This window comes from Lipophrys pholis (assembly GCF_963383615.2).
Source record: "Lipophrys pholis genome assembly, chromosome: 1".
Lineage (NCBI taxonomy): Eukaryota > Metazoa > Chordata > Actinopteri > Blenniiformes > Blenniidae > Lipophrys > Lipophrys pholis.
Genome location: NC_137635.1, coordinates 22983014 through 23002384, shown reverse-complemented (window position 1 = coordinate 23002384; position 19371 = coordinate 22983014). Strand labels below are relative to the sequence as shown.

Genomic DNA, 19371 nt, shown 5'->3' with positions numbered 1-19371 from the left:
CCAGACCAGGGTCCCAGAAGAAGAGCGCTCTCTAGAGGCGATGCAGTTTCAGCCTGGTTCCTTCTGCTCCTGTGAGGAAAGCCTCAACGACAATGGAGGAGTCCGTCTTTGTTAGAATTTAATCAGATGAACTTTTACTACCATTTACTACACCTTCCTCTACTCTACTCTACTGTGCTCTGCTCTACTCTGCTCTGCTCTACTCTAGTGTACTCTGCTCTGCTCTACTCTACTGTCCTCTGCGCTACTCTGCTCTGCTCTACTCTACTGTACTCTGCTCTACTGTCCTCTGCACTACTCTGCTGTACTCTACTGTACTCTGCTCTACTGTACTGTACTGTGCTCTACTGTACTGTACTCTGCTCTACTGTCCTCTGCTCTACTGCACTCTGCTCTACTGTGCGCTGCTCTATTTTACTCTGCTCGACTCTACTGTATTGCACTCTATGCTACTTCACTGTACTCTGCTCTATTCTACTCTGCTGCATTGTACTCTACTCTACTGTACTGTAGTGCACTGTACTCAACTGTACTGTAGTCTACTCTTCTGTACTCTGCTGCTCCGCCCCAGCCTAGGAGCTCCTGGAGCACAACATAACATTTGCACCACTGCTTTGGTCCAAACAGTCACCGCACTACTTCTCAGTGCAATAGTGAGTTTAGGTGCTCTAGTGTACAACAAGCAAATCAGGAATCCTTAACAAATGAATCTAAGAGTGAGTTCTACTATAAAGACAACAAACCAAACATCATCCTGTTCTGTCAGGGGTCAAACTTACTAACAAACAAAAGGAAATCAAACAAAGTCTTTGCTTCTTATCTAACATAAAGAAGAGAAAACGATTAAAGCTCACTCCACACACACACACACACACACACACACACACACACACACACACACACACACACACACACACACACACACACACACACAGCACGCACAGCACAGCACGCTGGCTGTTTGGCAGAATGAAGATGGCTCCGCCCCCCTGATCCAAGCCCCGCCCCCTGGCGACGGCATCCTTCCTCCCTTTGAACCAGGGTACTTCCTGGGTTTGGCCAATCAGGTCGTCGGGACGGCACAGCCCTATTTACATGTTTGTTTGACCTGGAGAAAACACACACAAACTGCTCTACCCTCCCCTCTACTCTAAACCTACCCTCTACTCTACCCTCCCTTCTACTCTACCCTCCCCTCTTCACTACCTTCCCTTCTACTCTACCCTACCCTCTACTCTACCCTCCCCTATACTCTACCCTACCCTCTACTCTACCCTCCCTTCTACTCTACCCTCCCCTCTTCATTACCTTCCCTTCTACTCTACCCTACCCTCTACTCTACCCTTCCCTATACTCTACATTCCCCTCTACTCTACCCTACCCTCTACTCTACCCTCCCCTCTACTCTACCCTCTCCTCTACTCTACCCTCCCTTCTGTTTGGTCTCAAACTGCCCCTCTCCTCCTCAGCACCTTCATCATTGAGAAACAGCCCCCCCAGGTGTTGAAAACCCAGATTAAGTTTGCTGCCACGGTGCGCCTCCTGGTGGGCGGGAAGCTGAATGTGCACATGAACCCGCCGCAGGTCAAAGCCGTCATCGTCAGCGAGCAGCAGGCCAAAGCTCTGCTGAAGAATGAGAGCACACACAGGTGAGGGCGTCTACCTGCAGCCGCTCACTCACCTGAATGCTGCTTTGCTTTAAACTCTGCTCTCCCTCACATTTCTTCCAACCAGGCTGCTGAACTTCCACCAGAAATATTACTTTGTGTTTTATTCATGTACAAGGAGCCGTTTCCCCCTCCCTCCACTAGTGGGAGACACAGAGCATCAGACTGTTTCTCTTGGGTCTTATCCTATTGTATCGCATTGTATCCTACTGGTTTGTGTCATACCTTATTGTTTCTTGTCTTGTCTGGTCGCTCCTTGTGTCGTGTCTTGATGTATCTTGTCTTGTTGTGAGTTATCTGGTCTCTGTTGTTGTGTCTTGTTGTGTTGTGTCATGTCTTGTCTTGTCTTGTTGTGTCATGTCATGTCTTACCTTGTTGTGTCTTGTCATGTCTTATATGGTCTCTCGAGTCGTGTCTTATCACGTCTTGTCTGGTCCCTCTTGTCTTCTGTTTTGTCTGGTCTGATCTCTCTTGTCGTGTCTTGCCTTGTCCGGTCTTTCTTGTCTTGTTGTGTTTTCTGGTCGAGTCTCACGTCTGGTGTCTTGTCTTGTCTGGTCGAGTCGTATCTCGTCTGGTCTCTCTTGTTGTGTCTCGTCTAGTCTTTCTTGTATTGTTGTGTTTTGTCTTGTCTTGTCTGGTTGAGTCTCACGTCTGGTGTCTTGTCTGGTCTCGTCGTATCTCGTCTGATCTCTCTTGTTGTGTCTCATCTGATCTCTCTTGTTGTGTCTTGTCTAGTCTCTCTTGTTGTGTCTCATCTGATCTCTCTTGTTGTGTCTTGTCTAGTCTCTCTTGTTGTGTCTCATCTGATCTCTCTTGTTGTGTCTTGGCTGGTCTCTCTCTTGTGTCTTATCTGGTCTCTCTTGTCGTATCTCGGCTGGTCTCTCTTGTTGTGTCTTTTCTGGTCTCTTCTCTGGTCTCTCTTGTCTGGTCTGTTGTGTCTTGTTTAGTCTGTCTTGTTGTGTCTCATCTGATCTCTCTTGTTGTGTCTTGTCTGGTCTCTCTCTTGTGTCTTATCTGGTCTCTCTTGTCGTATCTCGCCTGATCTCTCTTGTTGTGTCTTTTCTGGTCTTTTCTCTGGTCTTTCTTGTCTTATTTTGTTGATCTTATCTGGTCTGTTGTGTCTTGTCATTTCTTGTCTTATTGTCTTGTTGTTTCTTGTCATTTCTTGTCCTGGCTGGTCTTTTGTCATGTCTTGTCTGGTCTTTTGTCTTGTCTGATCTCTCTTGTTGTGTCGTGTCATGTCTTGTCTTGTCGTGTTGTGTCATGTCATGTCTTGCCTTGTTGTGTCTTGTCATGTCATATGGTCTCTCGAGTCGTGTCTTATCACGTCTTGTCTGGTCCCTCTTGTCTTCTGTTTTGTCTGGTCTGATCTCTCTTGTCGTGTCTTGCCTTGTCTGGTCTTTCTTGTCTTGTTGTGTTTTCTGGTCGAGTCTCACGTCTGGTGTCTTGTCTTGTCTGGTCGAGTCGTATCTCGTCTGGTCTCTCTTGTTGTGTCTCGTCTTTCTTGTCTTGTTGTGTTTTGTCTTGTCTTGTCTGGTGGAGTCTCACGTCTGGTGTCTTGTCTGGTCTCGTCTGATCTCTATTGTTGTGTCTTGTCTAGTCTCTCTTGTTGTGTCTCATCTGATCTCTCTTGTTGTGTCTTGTCTGGTCTCTCTCGTGTCTTATCTGGTCTCTCTTGTCGTATCTCGCCTGATCTCTCTTGTTGTGTCTTTTCTGGTCTCTTCTCTGGTCTCTCTTGTCTTATTTTGTTGATCTTGTCTGGTCTGTTGTGTCTTGTCATTTCTTGTCTTATTGTCTTGTTGTTTCTTGTCCTGGCTGGTCTTTTGTCGTGTCTTGTCTGATCTCTCTTGTTGTATCGTTTCCCTTGTCTTGTCGTGTTGTGTCTTGTCGGGTCTCTCTTGTCGTGTTGTGTCTTGTCGTGTCTGTCTTTTCGTGTCTTGTCTTAGTTCTGAAAATCATTAAGTTGTTAACTTGTTTGTGATATTATTTCAGTGGACACGTTTCTAAAAATGTTCTTTCAAATTGTCAATATGGTGAAATGTTTCCACACACAGGAATATTTATTTCTACTGTCGGTGGATCAGATGAATCTGTTCTCTTTAAAGTGAGAAGGTGTGGATCTCCTGTCAAACTAGATCCTCTGCTTCTGTCTGCAGTGAAAGCAGCGGCGAAATCCTCAATAACAACTGTGTGATGGAGTATCACCAGGCCACGGGCACGCTCAGCGCTCACTTCAGGAACATGGTAAGACCTGCTGGTGACATGGTGAGACCTGCTGGTGACATGGTGAGATCTGCTGGTGACATGGTTAGACCTGCTGGTGACATGGTGAGACCTGCTGCTGGTGACATGGTGAGACCTGCTGGTGGTAACATGGTAGCTCTCTCCACTTCCTGTCTGGATTACCGTAACTCTCTCCACCTCATAATCTGAGCAAGCTGGACTCTTTGCTTCATTTCAAATCTCAACTCAGAATATCTGTTCTAAAGGGCCTCTTCTCTCTGATGTCATCGTCCAGTGTCTTGTGTTGTTTTCACTGCACTGTTGTGAACGTATGAATGTACCGTGTCCTTGAGTGCTGGGAAAGGAACCTTCAAATAAAATGTATAATTATTGTTATTATTATTTTAGATCAGTGGACAGTGATCAGTGGACAGTGATCAGTGGACAGTGATCAGTGGACAGTGAACAGTGGACAGTGGACAGTGATCCAAATGATGCCACCATGGTTTTGGTTATGGACAGACTCCCACGCCTCGTTTTTGCTGGTTCCTCACAGTTCGTTTTCATCTAGAACCTCTCCCGTCTTGTGTCTGCAGTCCCTGAAGAGGATCAAGCGTTCGGACCGTCGGGGGGCGGAGTCTGTGACGGAGGAGAAGTTCACTGTTCTCTTTGAGTCACAGTTCAGCGTCGGAGGCAACGAGCTGGTCTTCAACGTTAAAGTAAGTCCAGCTCACCTTTATTGTCCTCAGTCAACTGTCTGGTTAGTCCTCAAGTGTGTGCGTGTGTGTGTGTCCCCTGCAGACCTTGTCCCTGCCTGTGGTGGTGATCGTTCACGGCAGTCAGGACAACAACGCCACAGCCACTGTCCTGTGGGACAATGCCTTCGCTGAGCCGGTAAGAGACGCCGTTCCTCGCCATGTAGATACGTGTTTCCACACAGATGATGTGTACGCTGGAGAGTCATGGTGCTGTGGAGGCACACACACACACACACACACACACACACACACACACACACACACACACACACACACACACACACACACACACACACACACACACACACACACACACACACACACACACACACACACACACACACACGCACACACGTGTCCACAGAGCCAGTGACACCGTGAGCTGGAGCTACAACTCAAGTTTATCTTCAACATTTCACTCGTCCTATGTCTTCCTGAGGAGTGGAAGCTGCTTCAAGGCTTCTGCCACCAGTAAGTCATCATGTAATATTCCATAGTCGACCACCAAGCCTGAGCGTTTCAACAAAAGAGCAATTTCACCACCGACACGGGAACAGTCAGTGTTTTCAAAAAGTTCCACTGTGGGAGCTGTCCTCAGTAAGTGGAGCTCCACTGTTGTGTGAACAGACTCAAAACACTACAAAGGTTCAGTGTTTTCACTTGGAAACCTTGTGGTGTGAAGCAGCCCTGTTTGGCCAGTCCAGGCCCACCAGCCCGACCTTGACCCCCCGGCTCTCAGATTAAATGCCAAGCAGCATGAACGCTCTCCTATTGAACGTTGTGTGTCTGGAAAGCATCCTCATTGTTTTACTTTGAAAGAGGACTTGAGGTAGTTTAACCATGAGTACACACAGGTTTTACATGTTTGATCAATATCATCTTTAAACTCCACTTAATCCTTTTTGGATTTCTTGTGAAAACAAGGAAATAGAAAGATAAGCTCTCATATGGGTAATAAAACAATCTGTGAGTGAACTGTTTGACTGACAGTGACGGTGGTAACGCCAGCTGGTCCATTCAGTCGGTGTGAGTTTGTCCTGTCCTGTCCACAGGGCAGAGTGCCGTTCATCGTGCCAGACAAGGTGCTGTGGCCTCAGCTCTGTGAGGCCCTGGACATGAAGTACAAGGCGGAGATGCACAGTGGACGAGGACTCTCCGAGGACAACCTGGTGTTTCTGGCTCAGAAATCCTTCACGAGCAGCAGCAACAATCCTGACGACTACAGCAACATGACGATATCCTGGGCCCAGTTTAACCGGGTGAGAGAGAGAGGACGGACGGGATGTCTGACACCTGTTGTTTACCGCTGACAGCTGTAGTTTCCCGCTGACGCCTGTAGTTTCCCGCTGACGCCTGTAGTTTCCCGCTGACGCCTGTAGTTTCCGGCTGACGCCTGTAGTTTCCCGCTGACGCCTGTAGTTTCCCGCTGACGCCTGTAGTTTCCGGCGGACGCCTGTAGTTTCCGGCTGACGCCTGTAGTTTCCGGCTGACGGCTGTAGTTTCCGGCTGACGCCTGTAGTTTCCGGCTGACGCCTGTAGTTTCCCGCTGACGCCTGTAGTTTCCGGCTGACGCCTGTAGTTTCCCGCTGACGCCTTTTGTTTCCCGCTGACGCCTTTTGTTTCCCGCTGACGGCTGTAGTTTCCGGCTGACGCCTGTAGTTTCCCGCTGACGCCTTTTGTTTCCCGCTGACGGCTGTAGTTTCCGGCTGACGCCTGTAGTTTCCGGCTGACGCCTGTAGTTTCCGGCTGACGCCTGTAGTTTCCCGCTGACGCCTGTAGTTTCCCGCTGACGGCTGTAGTTTCCCGCTGACGCCTTTTGTTTCCCGCTGACGCCTGTAGTTTCCGGCTGACGCCTGTAGTTTCCCGCTGACGCCTTTTGTTTCCCGCTGACGCCTTTTGTTTCCCGCTGACGGCTGTAGTTTCCGGCTGACGCCTGTAGTTTCCGGCTGACGCCTGTAGTTTCCGGCGGACGCCTGTAGTTTCCCGCTGACGGCTGTAGTTTCCCGCTGACGGCTGTAGTTTCCCGCTGACAGCTGTAGTTTCCGGCTGACGGCTGTAGTTTCCCGCTGACGGCTGTAGTTTCCCGCTGACGGCTGTAGTTTCCGGCTGACGCCTGTAGTTTCCCGCTGACGCCTTTTGTTTCCCGCTGACGCCTTTTGTTTCCCGCTGACGGCTGTAGTTTCCCGCTGACGCCTGTAGTTTCCCGCTGACGCCTTTTGTTTCCCGCTGACGGCTGTAGTTTCCGGCTGACGCCTGTAGTTTCCCGCTGACGGCTGTAGTTTCCCGCTGACGCCTTTTGTTTCCCGCTGACGCCTGTAGTTTCCGGCTGACGCCTGTAGTTTCCCGCTGACGCCTTTTGTTTCCCGCTGACGGCTGTAGTTTCCGGCTGACGCCTGTAGTTTCCCGCTGACGCCTGTAGTTTCCCGCTGACGGCTGTAGTTTCCGGCCGACGCCTGTAGTTTCCCGCTGACGGCTGTAGTTTCCGGCTGACGCCTGTAGTTTCCGGCTGACGCCTGTAGTTCCCAGCTGACGCCTGTAGTTTCCGGCTGACGCCTGTAGTTTCCCGCTGACGGCTGTAGTTTCCCGCTGACGCCTGTAGTTTCCCGCTGACGCCTGTAGTTTCCCGCTGACGCCTGTAGTTTCCGGCTGACGCCTGTAGTTTCCCGCTGACGCCTGTAGTTTCCCGCTGACGCCTGTAGTTTCCGGCGGACGCCTGTAGTTTCCGGCTGACGCCTGTAGTTTCCGGCTGACGGCTGTAGTTTCCGGCTGACGCCTGTAGTTTCCGGCTGACGCCTGTAGTTTCCCGCTGACGCCTGTAGTTTCCGGCTGACGCCTGTAGTTTCCCGCTGACGCCTTTTGTTTCCCGCTGACGCCTTTTGTTTCCCGCTGACGGCTGTAGTTTCCGGCTGACGCCTGTAGTTTCCCGCTGACGCCTTTTGTTTCCCGCTGACGGCTGTAGTTTCCGGCTGACGCCTGTAGTTTCCGGCTGACGCCTGTAGTTTCCCGCTGACGCCTGTAGTTTCCCGCTGACGGCTGTAGTTTCCCGCTGACGCCTTTTGTTTCCCGCTGACGCCTGTAGTTTCCGGCTGACGCCTGTAGTTTCCCGCTGACGCCTTTTGTTTCCCGCTGACGCCTGTAGTTTCCGGCTGACGGCTGTAGTTTCCGGCTGACGCCTGTAGTTTCCGGCTGACGCCTGTAGTTTCCCGCTGACGCCTGTAGTTTCCGGCTGACGCCTGTAGTTTCCCGCTGACGCCTTTTGTTTCCCGCTGACGCCTTTTGTTTCCCGCTGACGGCTGTAGTTTCCGGCTGACGCCTGTAGTTTCCCGCTGACGCCTTTTGTTTCCCGCTGACGGCTGTAGTTTCCGGCTGACGCCTGTAGTTTCCGGCTGACGCCTGTAGTTTCCGGCTGACGCCTGTAGTTTCCCGCTGACGCCTGTAGTTTCCCGCTGACGCCTGTAGTTTCCCGCTGACGGCTGTAGTTTCCCGCTGACGCCTTTTGTTTCCCGCTGACGCCTGTAGTTTCCGGCTGACGCCTGTAGTTTCCCGCTGACGCCTTTTGTTTCCCGCTGACGCCTTTTGTTTCCCGCTGACGGCTGTAGTTTCCGGCTGACGCCTGTAGTTTCCGGCTGACGCCTGTAGTTTCCGGCGGACGCCTGTAGTTTCCCGCTGACGGCTGTAGTTTCCCGCTGACGGCTGTAGTTTCCCGCTGACAGCTGTAGTTTCCGGCTGACGGCTGTAGTTTCCCGCTGACGGCTGTAGTTTCCCGCTGACGGCTGTAGTTTCCGGCTGACGCCTGTAGTTTCCCGCTGACGCCTTTTGTTTCCCGCTGACGCCTTTTGTTTCCCGCTGACGGCTGTAGTTTCCCGCTGACGCCTGTAGTTTCCCGCTGACGGCTGTAGTTTCCGGCTGACGCCTTTTGTTTCCCGCTGACGGCTGTAGTTTCCGGCTGACGCCTGTAGTTTCCCGCTGACGGCTGTAGTTTCCCGCTGACGCCTTTTGTTTCCCGCTGACGCCTGTAGTTTCCGGCTGACGCCTGTAGTTTCCCGCTGACGCCTGTAGTTTCCCGCTGACGCCTGTAGTTTCCCGCTGACGGCTGTAGTTTCCGGCTGTAGTTTCCGGCTGACGCCTGTAGTTTCCCGCTGACGCCTGTAGTTTCCCGCTGACGCCTGTAGTTTCCCGCTGACGGCTGTAGTTTCCGGCCGACGCCTGTAGTTTCCCGCCGACGGCTGTAGTTTCCGGCTGACGCCTGTAGTTTCCGGCTGACGCCTGTAGTTCCCAGCTGACGCCTGTAGTTTCCGGCTGATGCCTGTAGTTTCCCGCTGACGGCTGTAGTTTCCGGCTGACGGCTGTAGTTTCCCACTGACGCCTGTAGTTTCCCGCTGACGGCTGTAGTTTCCGGCTGACGGCTGTAGTTTCCGGCTGACGGCTGTAGTTTCCGGCTGACGCCTGTAGTTTTCGGCTGACTGCTGTTGTTTCCCGCTGACGGCTGTAGTTTCCGGCTGACGCCTGTAGTTTTCGGCTGACTGCTGTTGTTTCCCACTGACGGCTGTAGTTTCCCGCTGATCAGCTCCCAGTCCTCCACCCTGATCAGTCCTCCACCCTGACCAGCTCCCAGTCCTCCACCCTAATCAGTCCCCCACCCCAATCAGCTCCCAGTCCTCCTCCCTGATCAGTTCTCCACCCTTACCAGCTTCCAGTCCTCCACCCTGATCAGTCCTCCACCCTGTTAAAGGTTAATTGTTGTATTCTGTGGTTTATTCTCTCCCTTTGAAATACTTTTCTACAACAAGTTCTACTTGCTTGTTTTTATCCAGTGCAGTTGAAGAAGGGGAATAATGAAGAAGAATGAATCCTACAGTGGGTTGCTGGATATTACTAACTTTACTAACTTTCAGGGAGACATTGATCTGGATTTCTATCCTTCATTTTGATCCACTTTGTCTTTTCAGGCTTGAAGACGAGATAGTTTTCCCCAGTACTCATTGGCCTCACATTCTGACTGAATAATCAGCTCTGGTAACAAGGACTGATGGGGAAATACTAAGTCTAGGACTTATTGAGTAATAATATGTTTCTAGGTGTAGTACTCTAACTACACACACATTTAAACATAAAAGTGGCTGGTAGATTTAAAGTAAATTTCCGTGTGCGTGTGCGTGTGTGTGTGTGTGTGTGCGCGTAGGAGAGCCTACCTGGACGTAACTTCACCTTCTGGCAGTGGTTTGACGGAGTGGTCGAGCTCATGAAGAAACACCTGAAGCCTCACTGGAATGACGGGTAATCACCGTGCTCACCCTCCGACTCTCCACATCTGATGAGTATCAAACTGACAGGATGTGATTCTAATAAAAGAATGACAAACATCTCTACTACAACAAAACAGTTTTAGCACAAAAACAATTAACTGAAACGGCGACAACTGCTCAAGAAGGCAAAAAGCTAAATCAGCCTAGGCCTAGTCTCCACTGCATGGCACGGTACTGTATGGAACAGTACGACATGGCTCTGTACGGCACTGTACGCTGTGGTACGGTACAGTAGGGTACAGTACGGTACAGTACAGCAAAACGTACCCAGACCCAACTCTGTAGCAGGGTTCCACCACCAGAGCACAGTTAAATGTCGGCGGGTTGTGGAGCGACGCAGGAATGTGACATCATCACTACGTGACAGTAAAGGAGGACCAGAGGAACACATTGGTTGCAGTTCAGGAGGCGGAGCTGCAACTTTGAGCCTCGTTCTCTGGGACACAGTGAAATCTTTCTCGGGTCACGTTCACACGTACCCGGGTATTTGAAAAGACGGTGATTTTTCTCTGCGTTTGAGCCGCGTATTTACACAAACGTGTGTGTGTGTGTGTGTGTGTGTGTGTGTGTGTGTGTGTGTGTGTGTGTGTGTGTGTGTGTGTGTGTGTGTGTGTGTGTGTGTGTGTGTGTGTGTGTGTGTGTGTGTGTGTGTGTGTGTGTGTGTGTGTGTGTGTGTGTGTGTGTGTGTGTGTGTGTGTGTGTGTGTGTGTGTGTCAGGGCCATCCTGGGCTTCGTGAACAAGCAGCAGGCTCAGGACCTCCTGTTGTCCAAACCAAACGGAACCTTCCTGCTGCGCTTCAGCGACTCTGAGATCGGAGGCATCACCATCGCCTGGGTGGCAGAAAACCCCAACAAAGCAGGTAGCTCACCACTGTAATTGCCCTCCTGCCCCTGCAGGACCACAAACTGCCTCTAGAGGGAGACAGGCAGTCTGCTGGTGATCCGTCAGTTCAAGGTTTCACCTCCTCTCATGAATGGGTGTGTGTGTGTGTGTGTGTGTGTGTGTGTGTGTGTGTGTGTGTGTGTGTGTGTGAATCCAGATGTTTACTTTGTGTGTGTGTGCGTGTGTGTATGTGAATCAAATGTTTGGTGTGTGTGTGAGGGGATCCAGATGTTTGCTGTGTGTGTGAGAGTGAATCCAGATGTTTACTGTGTGTGTGAGGGAATCCAGATCCAGATGTTTGCTGTGTGTGTGAGAGTGAATCCAGATGTTTGCTGTGTGTGCTAGGCGAGAGGCTGGTGTGGAACCTGCTCCCTTACACCACCAAGGACTTCTCCATCCGCTCGCTGGCGGACCGGATCAGTGACTTGAACCACCTTCTGTTTCTGTACCCCGAGCGGCCCAAAGACGAGGTCTTCGCCAAGTACTACACTCCCCCGCTCTGTGAGTACTGCCCGCTGGAGTACCACACCAAACCACAGGAGGCAGTGGTGGGATTAGCAGGGGATAAGAAGTGAAGGTGATTTCATGCTGATGTGAACACATTGGACTCGTGGAATCACTAAGACCATTTTGTTTCGGATTGTGGAGAAACAAAGAGTCCTGGTGGGAATATTACTGAAAGAGTTTAATGTGGGATGTGTAGAAAGTACTGAGGAAGTGAGGTTGTGTAGAAAGTACTGAGGAAGTGAGTGTATGTGTAGAAGGTACTGAGGAAGTGAGTGTATTTGTAGAAAGTACTGAGGAAGTGAGTGTATGTGTAGAAAGTACTGAGGAAGTGAGTGTATTTTTTAGAAAGTACTGAAGAAGTTAGTGTATTTGTAGAAAGTACTGAGGAAGTGAGTTTGTGTAGAAAGTACTGAGGAAGTGAGTGTATGTGTAGAAAGTACTGAGGAAGTGAGTGTATTTGTAGAAAGTACTGAGGAAGTGAGTGTATTTTTTAGAAAGTACTGAAGAAGTTAGTGTATTTGTAGAAAGTACTGAGGAAGTGAGTTTATGTGTAGAAAGTACTGAGGAAGTGAGTTTGTGTAGAAAGTACTGAGGAAGTGAGTGTATGTGTAGAAAGTACTGAGGAAGTGAGTGTATTTGTAGAAAGTACTGAGGAAGTGAGTGTATTTGTAGAAAGTACTGAGGAAGTGAGTTTATGTGTAGAAAGTACTGAGGAAGTGAGTGTATGTGTAGAAAGTACTGAGGAAGTGAGTTTGTGTAGAAAGTACTGAGGAAGTGAGTGTATTTGTAGAAAGTACTGAGGAAGTGAGTGTATGTGTAGAAAGTACTGAGGAAGTGAGTTTGTGTAGAAAGTACTGAGGAAGTGAGTGTATTTGTAGAAAGTACTGAGGAAGTGAGTTTATGTGTAGAAAGTACTGAGGAAGTGAGTGTATTTGTAGAAAGTACTGAGGAAGTGAGTTTATGTGTAGAAAGTACTGAGGAAGTGAGTGTATGTGTAGAAAGTACTGAGGAAGTGAGTTTATGTGTAGAAAGTACTGAGGAAGTGAGTGTATGTGTAGAAAGTACTGAGGAAGTGAGTTTATGTGTAGAAAGTACTGAGGAAGTGAGTGTATGTGTAGAAAGTACTGAGGAAGTGAGTTTGTGTAGAAAGTACTGAGGAAGTGAGTGTATGTGTAGAAAGTACTGAGGAAGTGAGTTTGTGTAGAAAGTACTGAGGAAGTGAGTGTGTTTGTAGAAAGTACTGAGGAAGTGAGTGTATGTGTAGAAAGTACTGAGGAAGTGAGTGCATTTGTAGAAAGTACTGAGGAAGTGAGTGTATTTTTAGAAAGTACTGAGGAAGTGAGTTTCATCCTGGTTGTGTGTTGCAGCCAAAGCGGTGGACGGGTACGTGAAGCCACAGATCAAACAAGTTGTTCCAGAGTAAGTTTCTTTATTTATTCTCTTCTCAGGCTGCAGCTTAGCTCCTGCAGCCGTCACATTGAGAACTAGAGTACCAGAGTACTATGCCGTGGTCCCACTGCCAGAACGTAGCGGGACAGCTTTTTGTGCTGTCCCACCTAAAAAGTTGTGGCTGGTACGGAAAACACCGTAACACCGGCTACCCGGCTACCTTACCAGACTCCTAGAGGACCAGGCTACGAGAAGACCAGAGTACTGGAGTACCAGAGTACTAGAATACCAGAGTGCGCCATGTGACCCTCTTCTTCCTCCTCCTCCTGTCCCTTCACTGACTCACAGTTTCATGTCTTGTCTCTGAGTTTGGGACGTGTGACCTGCATTAAAAACGTCCTTTCTTCAAATCACCTCCAGATGAACGCTGACAACCTGAACCTCTGATCAATAAGCAGCTTGGTTCTCTGGACTGTTAGAACCAGCCTGAGGAACCTCAGGTTAGGGTTGATCAGGCCATGTCTCTGGAGGGACACTCCCACCAGCTGACCACAAACTGCTTTGACCAGCTGAGAGACCTGTCCCTTCAGGCTGTGGCCCCTCCCCCCAAGGGGACCTGTCCCTTCAGGTTGTAGCCCTTCCCCCCAGGGGGACCTGTCCTTTCAGGCTGTAGCCCCTCCCCCCAGGGGGACCTGTCCCTTCAGGTTGTAGCCCTGGGGGGACCTGTCCTTTCAGGTTGTAGCCCCGGGGGTACCTGTCCCTTCAGGCTGTAGCCCCTCCCCCAGGGGGACCTGTCCCTTCAGGTTGTAGCCCCTCCCCCCAGGGGGACCTGTCCTTTCAGGTTGTAGCCCCGGGGGGACCCGTCTCTTCAGGCTGTAGCCCCTCCCCCAGGGGGACCTGTCCCTTCAGGCTGTAGCCCCTCCCCCGAGGGGACCTGCCCCTTCAGGCTGTGGCCCCTCCCCCCGAGGGGACCTGTCCCTTCAGGTTGTAGCCCTGGGGGGACCTGTCCCTTCAGGCTGTAGCCCCTCCCCCCGGGGGACCTGTCCTTTCAGGTTGTAGCCCCGCGGGGACCTGTCCTTTCAGGCTGTAGCCCCTCCCCCGAGTAGACCTGCCCCTTCAGGCTGTGGCCCCTCCCCCCGAGGGGACCTGTCCCTTCAGGTTGTAGCCCCTCCCCTCAGGGGGACCTGTCCTTTCAGGTTGTAGCCCCGGGGGGACCTGTCCCTTCAGGCTGTAGCCCCTCCCTGGGGACCTTTCAGCACTTGATTTTTCATCTGTGAAAAGCGTTTTATAAATAAACTTTACTTACTACTTACATTTCTGCTTCATGTGCTTTAGATTTCATTAATTTGATTTTAATGATGTGTGTGTGTGTGTGTGTGTGTGTGTGTGTGTGTGTGTGTGTGTGTGTGTGTGTGTGTGTGTGTGTGTGTGTGTGTGTGTGTGTGTGTGTGTGTGTGTGTGTGTGTGTGTGTGTTAGATTCACCACTCAGAACCCTGATCCCAGCGGAGCAGCTTCCTCCTTCATGGACCAAAACTCTTCTCCATCATTCAGCCACACCAGCGGCTGTGTTTACCCCTCCATGTAAGATACACACACACACACACACACACACACACACACACACACACACACACACACACACACACACACACACACACACACACACACACACACACACACACACACACACACACACACACACACACACACACACCCCTCTGAAGAGAGAACGTTCTGTTAAGTTCAGTTTACCAATGTCTGCTGTGCCGCCGCCTCACAACCTCCCGTCCCTCTTATACAGGACTGTCTCAGAAAATTAGAATATTGTGTTAAAGTCCTTTATTTTCTGTAATGCAACTAAAAACATGAAAATGTCATACATTCTGGATTCATTACACATCAACTGAAATATTGCAAGCCTTTTGTCATTTTAATATTGCTGATTATGGCATACAGCTTAAGAAAACTCAAATATCCTATCTCAAAATATTAGAATATCATGAAAAAGTATACTAGCAGGCTATTTAACTCATCACTTGAATCGTCTAATTAACTCGAAACACCTGCAAGGGTTTCCCTGAGCCTTTAAAAACACTCAGCTTGGTTCAGTAAACTAAATCACAAGTATGGGGAAGACTGCTGACCTGACTGCTGTCCAGAGGACCATCATTGACACCCTCCATCAGGAGGGTAAGACACAAAAAGAAATTTCTAAAAGAGCAGGCTGTTCACAGAGTGCAGTTTCAAAGCACATTCACAAAAAGTCTGTTGGAAGGAGGAAATGTGGCAGGAAACGCTGCACAACCAAGAGAGAGGACCGCAGCCTTAACAGCATTGTGAAGAAGAGCCGCTTCCAGAATTTGGGGGAGCTTCAAAGACAGTGGACTGAAGCTGGAGTCCAGGTATCAAAAGCCACCGTTCAGACGTGTCCGGGAAATGGGCTACAATAGCCGTATTCCCATGGTCAAGCCACTCCTGAACTCAAGACAACGGAAGAAGCGCCTGACTTGGGCTATGGAAAAGAAGCACTGGACAGTTGCAGAGTGGTCCAGAGTCCTGTTTTCAGACGAAAGCAAGTTTTGTATTTCATTTGGAAGTCAAGGCGCTAGAGTCTGGAGGAAGGCTGGAGAGGAGCACAATCCAAGTTGCTTGAAATCCAGTGTGACGTTCCCACAGTCAGCAATGGTTTGGGGAACCATGTCAGCTGCTGGTGTTGGTCCACTGTGTTTCATCAAGTCCAGAGTCAATGCAGCTGTGTACCAAGAGATTTTAGAGCACTACATGCTTCCATCTGTTGAAAAGCTCTATGGAGATGATGATTTCATTTTCCAGCATGATCTGGCACCTGCCCACAGTGCCAAAACCACCAGTAACTGGTGTACTGACCATGGCATTACTGTCCTCGATTGGCCTGCCAACTCCCCTGACCTGAACCCCATAGAGAATTTGTGGGGTATTGTGAAGAAGAAGCTGAAAGACAGCAGACCCAATAATGCAAATCAGCTAAAGGCCGCTATTGAAGCATCCTGGGCCTCCATAACACCTGAGCAATGCCACCGGCTGATTGCTTCCATGCCACGCCGCATTGATGCAGTAATCCCTGCAAAAGGGTTCCCAACCAAGTACTGAGTGCATTAATTGACATTTTCAAATGTTTGATTTTGTTTTGCTGTTATAAATCTTTTTTTTTTACTTGGTCTGAGGAAATATTCAAATTTTTTGAGATAGGATATTTGAGTTTTCTTAAGCTGTATGCCATAATCAGCAATATTAAAATAATAAAAGGCTTGCAATATTTCAGTTGATGTGTAATGAATCCAGAATGTATGACATTTTTGTTTTTTTAATTGCATTACAGAAAATAAAGACCTTTATCACAATATTCTAATTTTCTGAGACAGTCCTGTATACTTTCTACAACCGCTAATCGGTAATGAGAAGGACGGAGGTGAGACAATCTCAAGAGGAAGAGGAAGATAGTTCGTACATCAGCAGCAACCTGATCAGCAGTAGCGACCTGATCAGCAGTAGCAACCTGTGCAGTAGCAACCTGATCAGCAGTAGCAACCTGATCAGCAGTAGCAACCTGTGCAGTAGCAACCTGATCAGCAGTAGCAACCTGATCAGCAGTAGCAACCTGATCAGCAGTAGCAACCTGTGCAGTAGCAACCTGATCAGCAGCAGCAACCTGATCAGCAGTAGCGACCTGATCAGCAGTAGCAACCTGATCAGCAGTAGCAACCTGTGCAGTAGCAACCTGATCAGCAGCAGCAACCTGATCAGCAGTAGCAACCTGATCAGCAGTAGCAACCTGTGCAGTAGCAACCTGATCAGCAGCAGCAACCTGATCAGCAGTAGCGACCTGATCAGCAGTAGCAACCTGATCAGCAGTAGCGACCTGATCAGCAGTAGCAACCTGTGCAGTAGCAACCTGATCAGCAGTAGCAACCTGTGCAGTAGCAACCTGATCAGCAGTAGCAACCTGATCAGCAGTAGCGACCTGATCAGCAGTAGCGACCTGTGCAGTAGCAACCTGATCAGCAGTAGCGACCTGTGCAGTAGCAACCTGATCAGCAGTAGCGACCTGATCAGCAGCAGCGACCTGATCAGCAGTAGCGACCTGATCAGCAGTAGCGACCTGATCAGCAGTAGCGACCTGATCAGCAGCAGCGACCTGATCAGCAGTAGCGACCTGATCAGCAGCAGCGACCTGATCAGCAGTAGCAACCTGATCAGCAGCAGCAACCTGATCAGCAGTAGCAACCTGATCAGCAGTTGGCTCCATGTCTCTCAGCAGTCCAGATGAACTGTCCACCAGATCACTTTTCCCCGATGGAAGCTTGTTGGTTGAATCATATCAAAAAACTAGGTACCACCTGCTGCACCAAGATGGCGGCGGGGTGTCAAACGTTCTCCTTCAGTACTTTAAGGGTCGAGGTAAAGGTCCGGCAGCATCTGGGCTGCTGCTGGATGTCCTCACTTTGGCTTCGCTGCTCCGAGTTCAGACGTTGTACCCCAGTCTGCTGATGCTCCCCGGACTAAACCTACAGAATATAGAGGAAATCCAGCTTTATGTAAATGAGCTGCGGGCAGCTCCATGCCGCAATGCATGCTGGGTGCAGCGTGTTTCACATACACAGGATCTGGTTTACACGTTCCTTGAGGCCGTTGGCGGTGACGTAGCGCCCCTGCAGAGACAACGCACAGATAGATGTTCTACTTTTGTAGATGTTCTACAGATATAGATGTTCTGTAGTTGTATATGTTTTATAGCTATACATGTTCTACAGATAGATGTTCTACAGATATACATGTTCTACAGATATACATGTTCTACAGATATACATGTTCTACAGATATAGGTGTAGATGTTCTCTAGATGTAGATGTTCTATACAGTGGTGATGAGCTGCTGCTGTGCTTCAGGAGTGACAACATGTTGGACCCAGACGGAGACTTTGACCTGGAGGACACTATGGACGTGGCTCGTCACGTGGAGGAGCTGCTCCGCAGGCCCATGGCCAACCAGTGGAGCAGCCAGCAGTCCTGAAGTCCACTGCTCCACCGTGCCCGGACAGTGCCTTTGACCTGCAACTGCTCCACCGCCCTGTCACTGCTCCACTGCTCCACCGCCCTGCCACTGCTCCACCGCCCTGCCACTGCTCCACTGCTCCACCGCCCTGCCACTGCTCCACCGCCCTGCCACTGCTCCACCGCCCTGTCACTGCTCCACCGCCCTGCCACTGCTCCACCGCTCCGCCACTGCTCCATTGCTCCACCGCCCTGCCACTGCTCCACTGCTCCACCGCCCTGCCACTGCGCCACCGCCCTGCCACTGCGCCACCGCCCTGCCACTGCGCCACCGCCCTGCCACTGCTCCACCGCCCTGCCACTGCTCCACTGTGCCGGGCTCTCTTCATCCTCTCACAGCTTCAGTCTGTCTCAGTTCAGAGGAAGGAAATGTTTGGAGGTCCTTACACACACACACACACACACACACACACACACACACACACACACACACACACACACACACACACACACACACACACACACACACACACACACACACACACACACACACACACACACACACACACACACACACACACGTCTCTTTTGAAACAGAGAATATTTATCATCATTGTTATTATTTCTATATAATCTACAAAGCATATGAACAATCCAGACGGAGTATTTCCTGAAAGACTTTGTACCTAAACTTCTTCAGATCAGGAGATGAAAACACCTGGATGATTTTTATGATTTTTATCTTTTATTGAGAAACAACAACCAGAAGCCCCCGGCTGGTTCAGTAGGTGGAGCATCAGGCTCAGTCTCAAGGTAGAGGGTTCATGTCCCACGCCGGGCGCCACCTTCCTGTGGGCTCTCCACCTGCAGGAAGGTTCTTAATGGTGCAATGTGATCTGGGTGACGGTGCTCAGACTGACACCCCCACCACCCGGGAACGGATAAGAGGGAGAAGATGGATGGATGGAGGGAGAAGATGGATGGATGGAGGGAGAAGATGGATGGACAACAACCTGAAGAGATCTACTGAGCAAACCAATAACATGAGACCTGCCAATAATGGTGAAACTCACCAGTGATGTAAAAGCATGAAGAGGCTCTGACGTGTGTTTTTGATAAGAAAACTGCACCCAAATACTTTGTTTTTAACAAACAGTCTTATTTTTTTATCATTACTTTTATCAGCTGCAGATATTTTTTTACTGCTACTTCAATAACCGAAAAACCATGAGATGAACAACTTAAAATATTGATTATATTAGTGATAAGTTGTTACGTTTTTGTCTTTATTACACCAAAAATGGGTAATTATTGGTTACTAGGAGGTGGTGAACAGTTACCATGGAAACTAGTGGTGACCCCCAAACCGCTTCTTTACCGTTTACATGTGACGACTTTTTTTTAATTACTGTACAAGAAGTGTAATAAATCCTGTAATAAACACTCAGTGATTTGTACCTGAAAACTTCTGAAGCCTTTGTTTTCATATACTTTATTGCTATTATTGTAGAACATTATGTAGTATCACACATTTCCTTTGTAAACACAATAACTGCAACTAATGACAAACTAATACACAAAATAGACAAAATAATGACAAATCCAAC

At 49.5% G+C, this 19371-nt stretch overlaps 1 protein-coding gene across 1 annotated transcript in view; it reads left to right on the top strand.

The window, feature by feature from the left end:
• Positions 1–19225, top strand: part of LOC308112495 (signal transducer and activator of transcription 5B-like) — a 35248-nt gene extending 16023 nt beyond the window's left edge. Inside the window, exons 9-19 of the mRNA XM_080468055.1 lie at positions 1470–1649; positions 3824–3911; positions 4487–4609; positions 4692–4784; positions 5701–5907; positions 9831–9925; positions 10672–10814; positions 11183–11338; positions 12712–12763; positions 14211–14315; positions 17660–19225. Coding sequence (XP_080324181.1) covers positions 1470–1649; positions 3824–3911; positions 4487–4609; positions 4692–4784; positions 5701–5907; positions 9831–9925; positions 10672–10814; positions 11183–11338; positions 12712–12763; positions 14211–14315; positions 17660–17783 — 1366 coding nt within the window. The 3' untranslated portion in view covers positions 17784–19225. The remainder of the gene's footprint in view (positions 1–1469; positions 1650–3823; positions 3912–4486; positions 4610–4691; positions 4785–5700; positions 5908–9830; positions 9926–10671; positions 10815–11182; positions 11339–12711; positions 12764–14210; positions 14316–17659) is intronic.
• Positions 19226–19371: the final 146 nt, after the last annotated feature.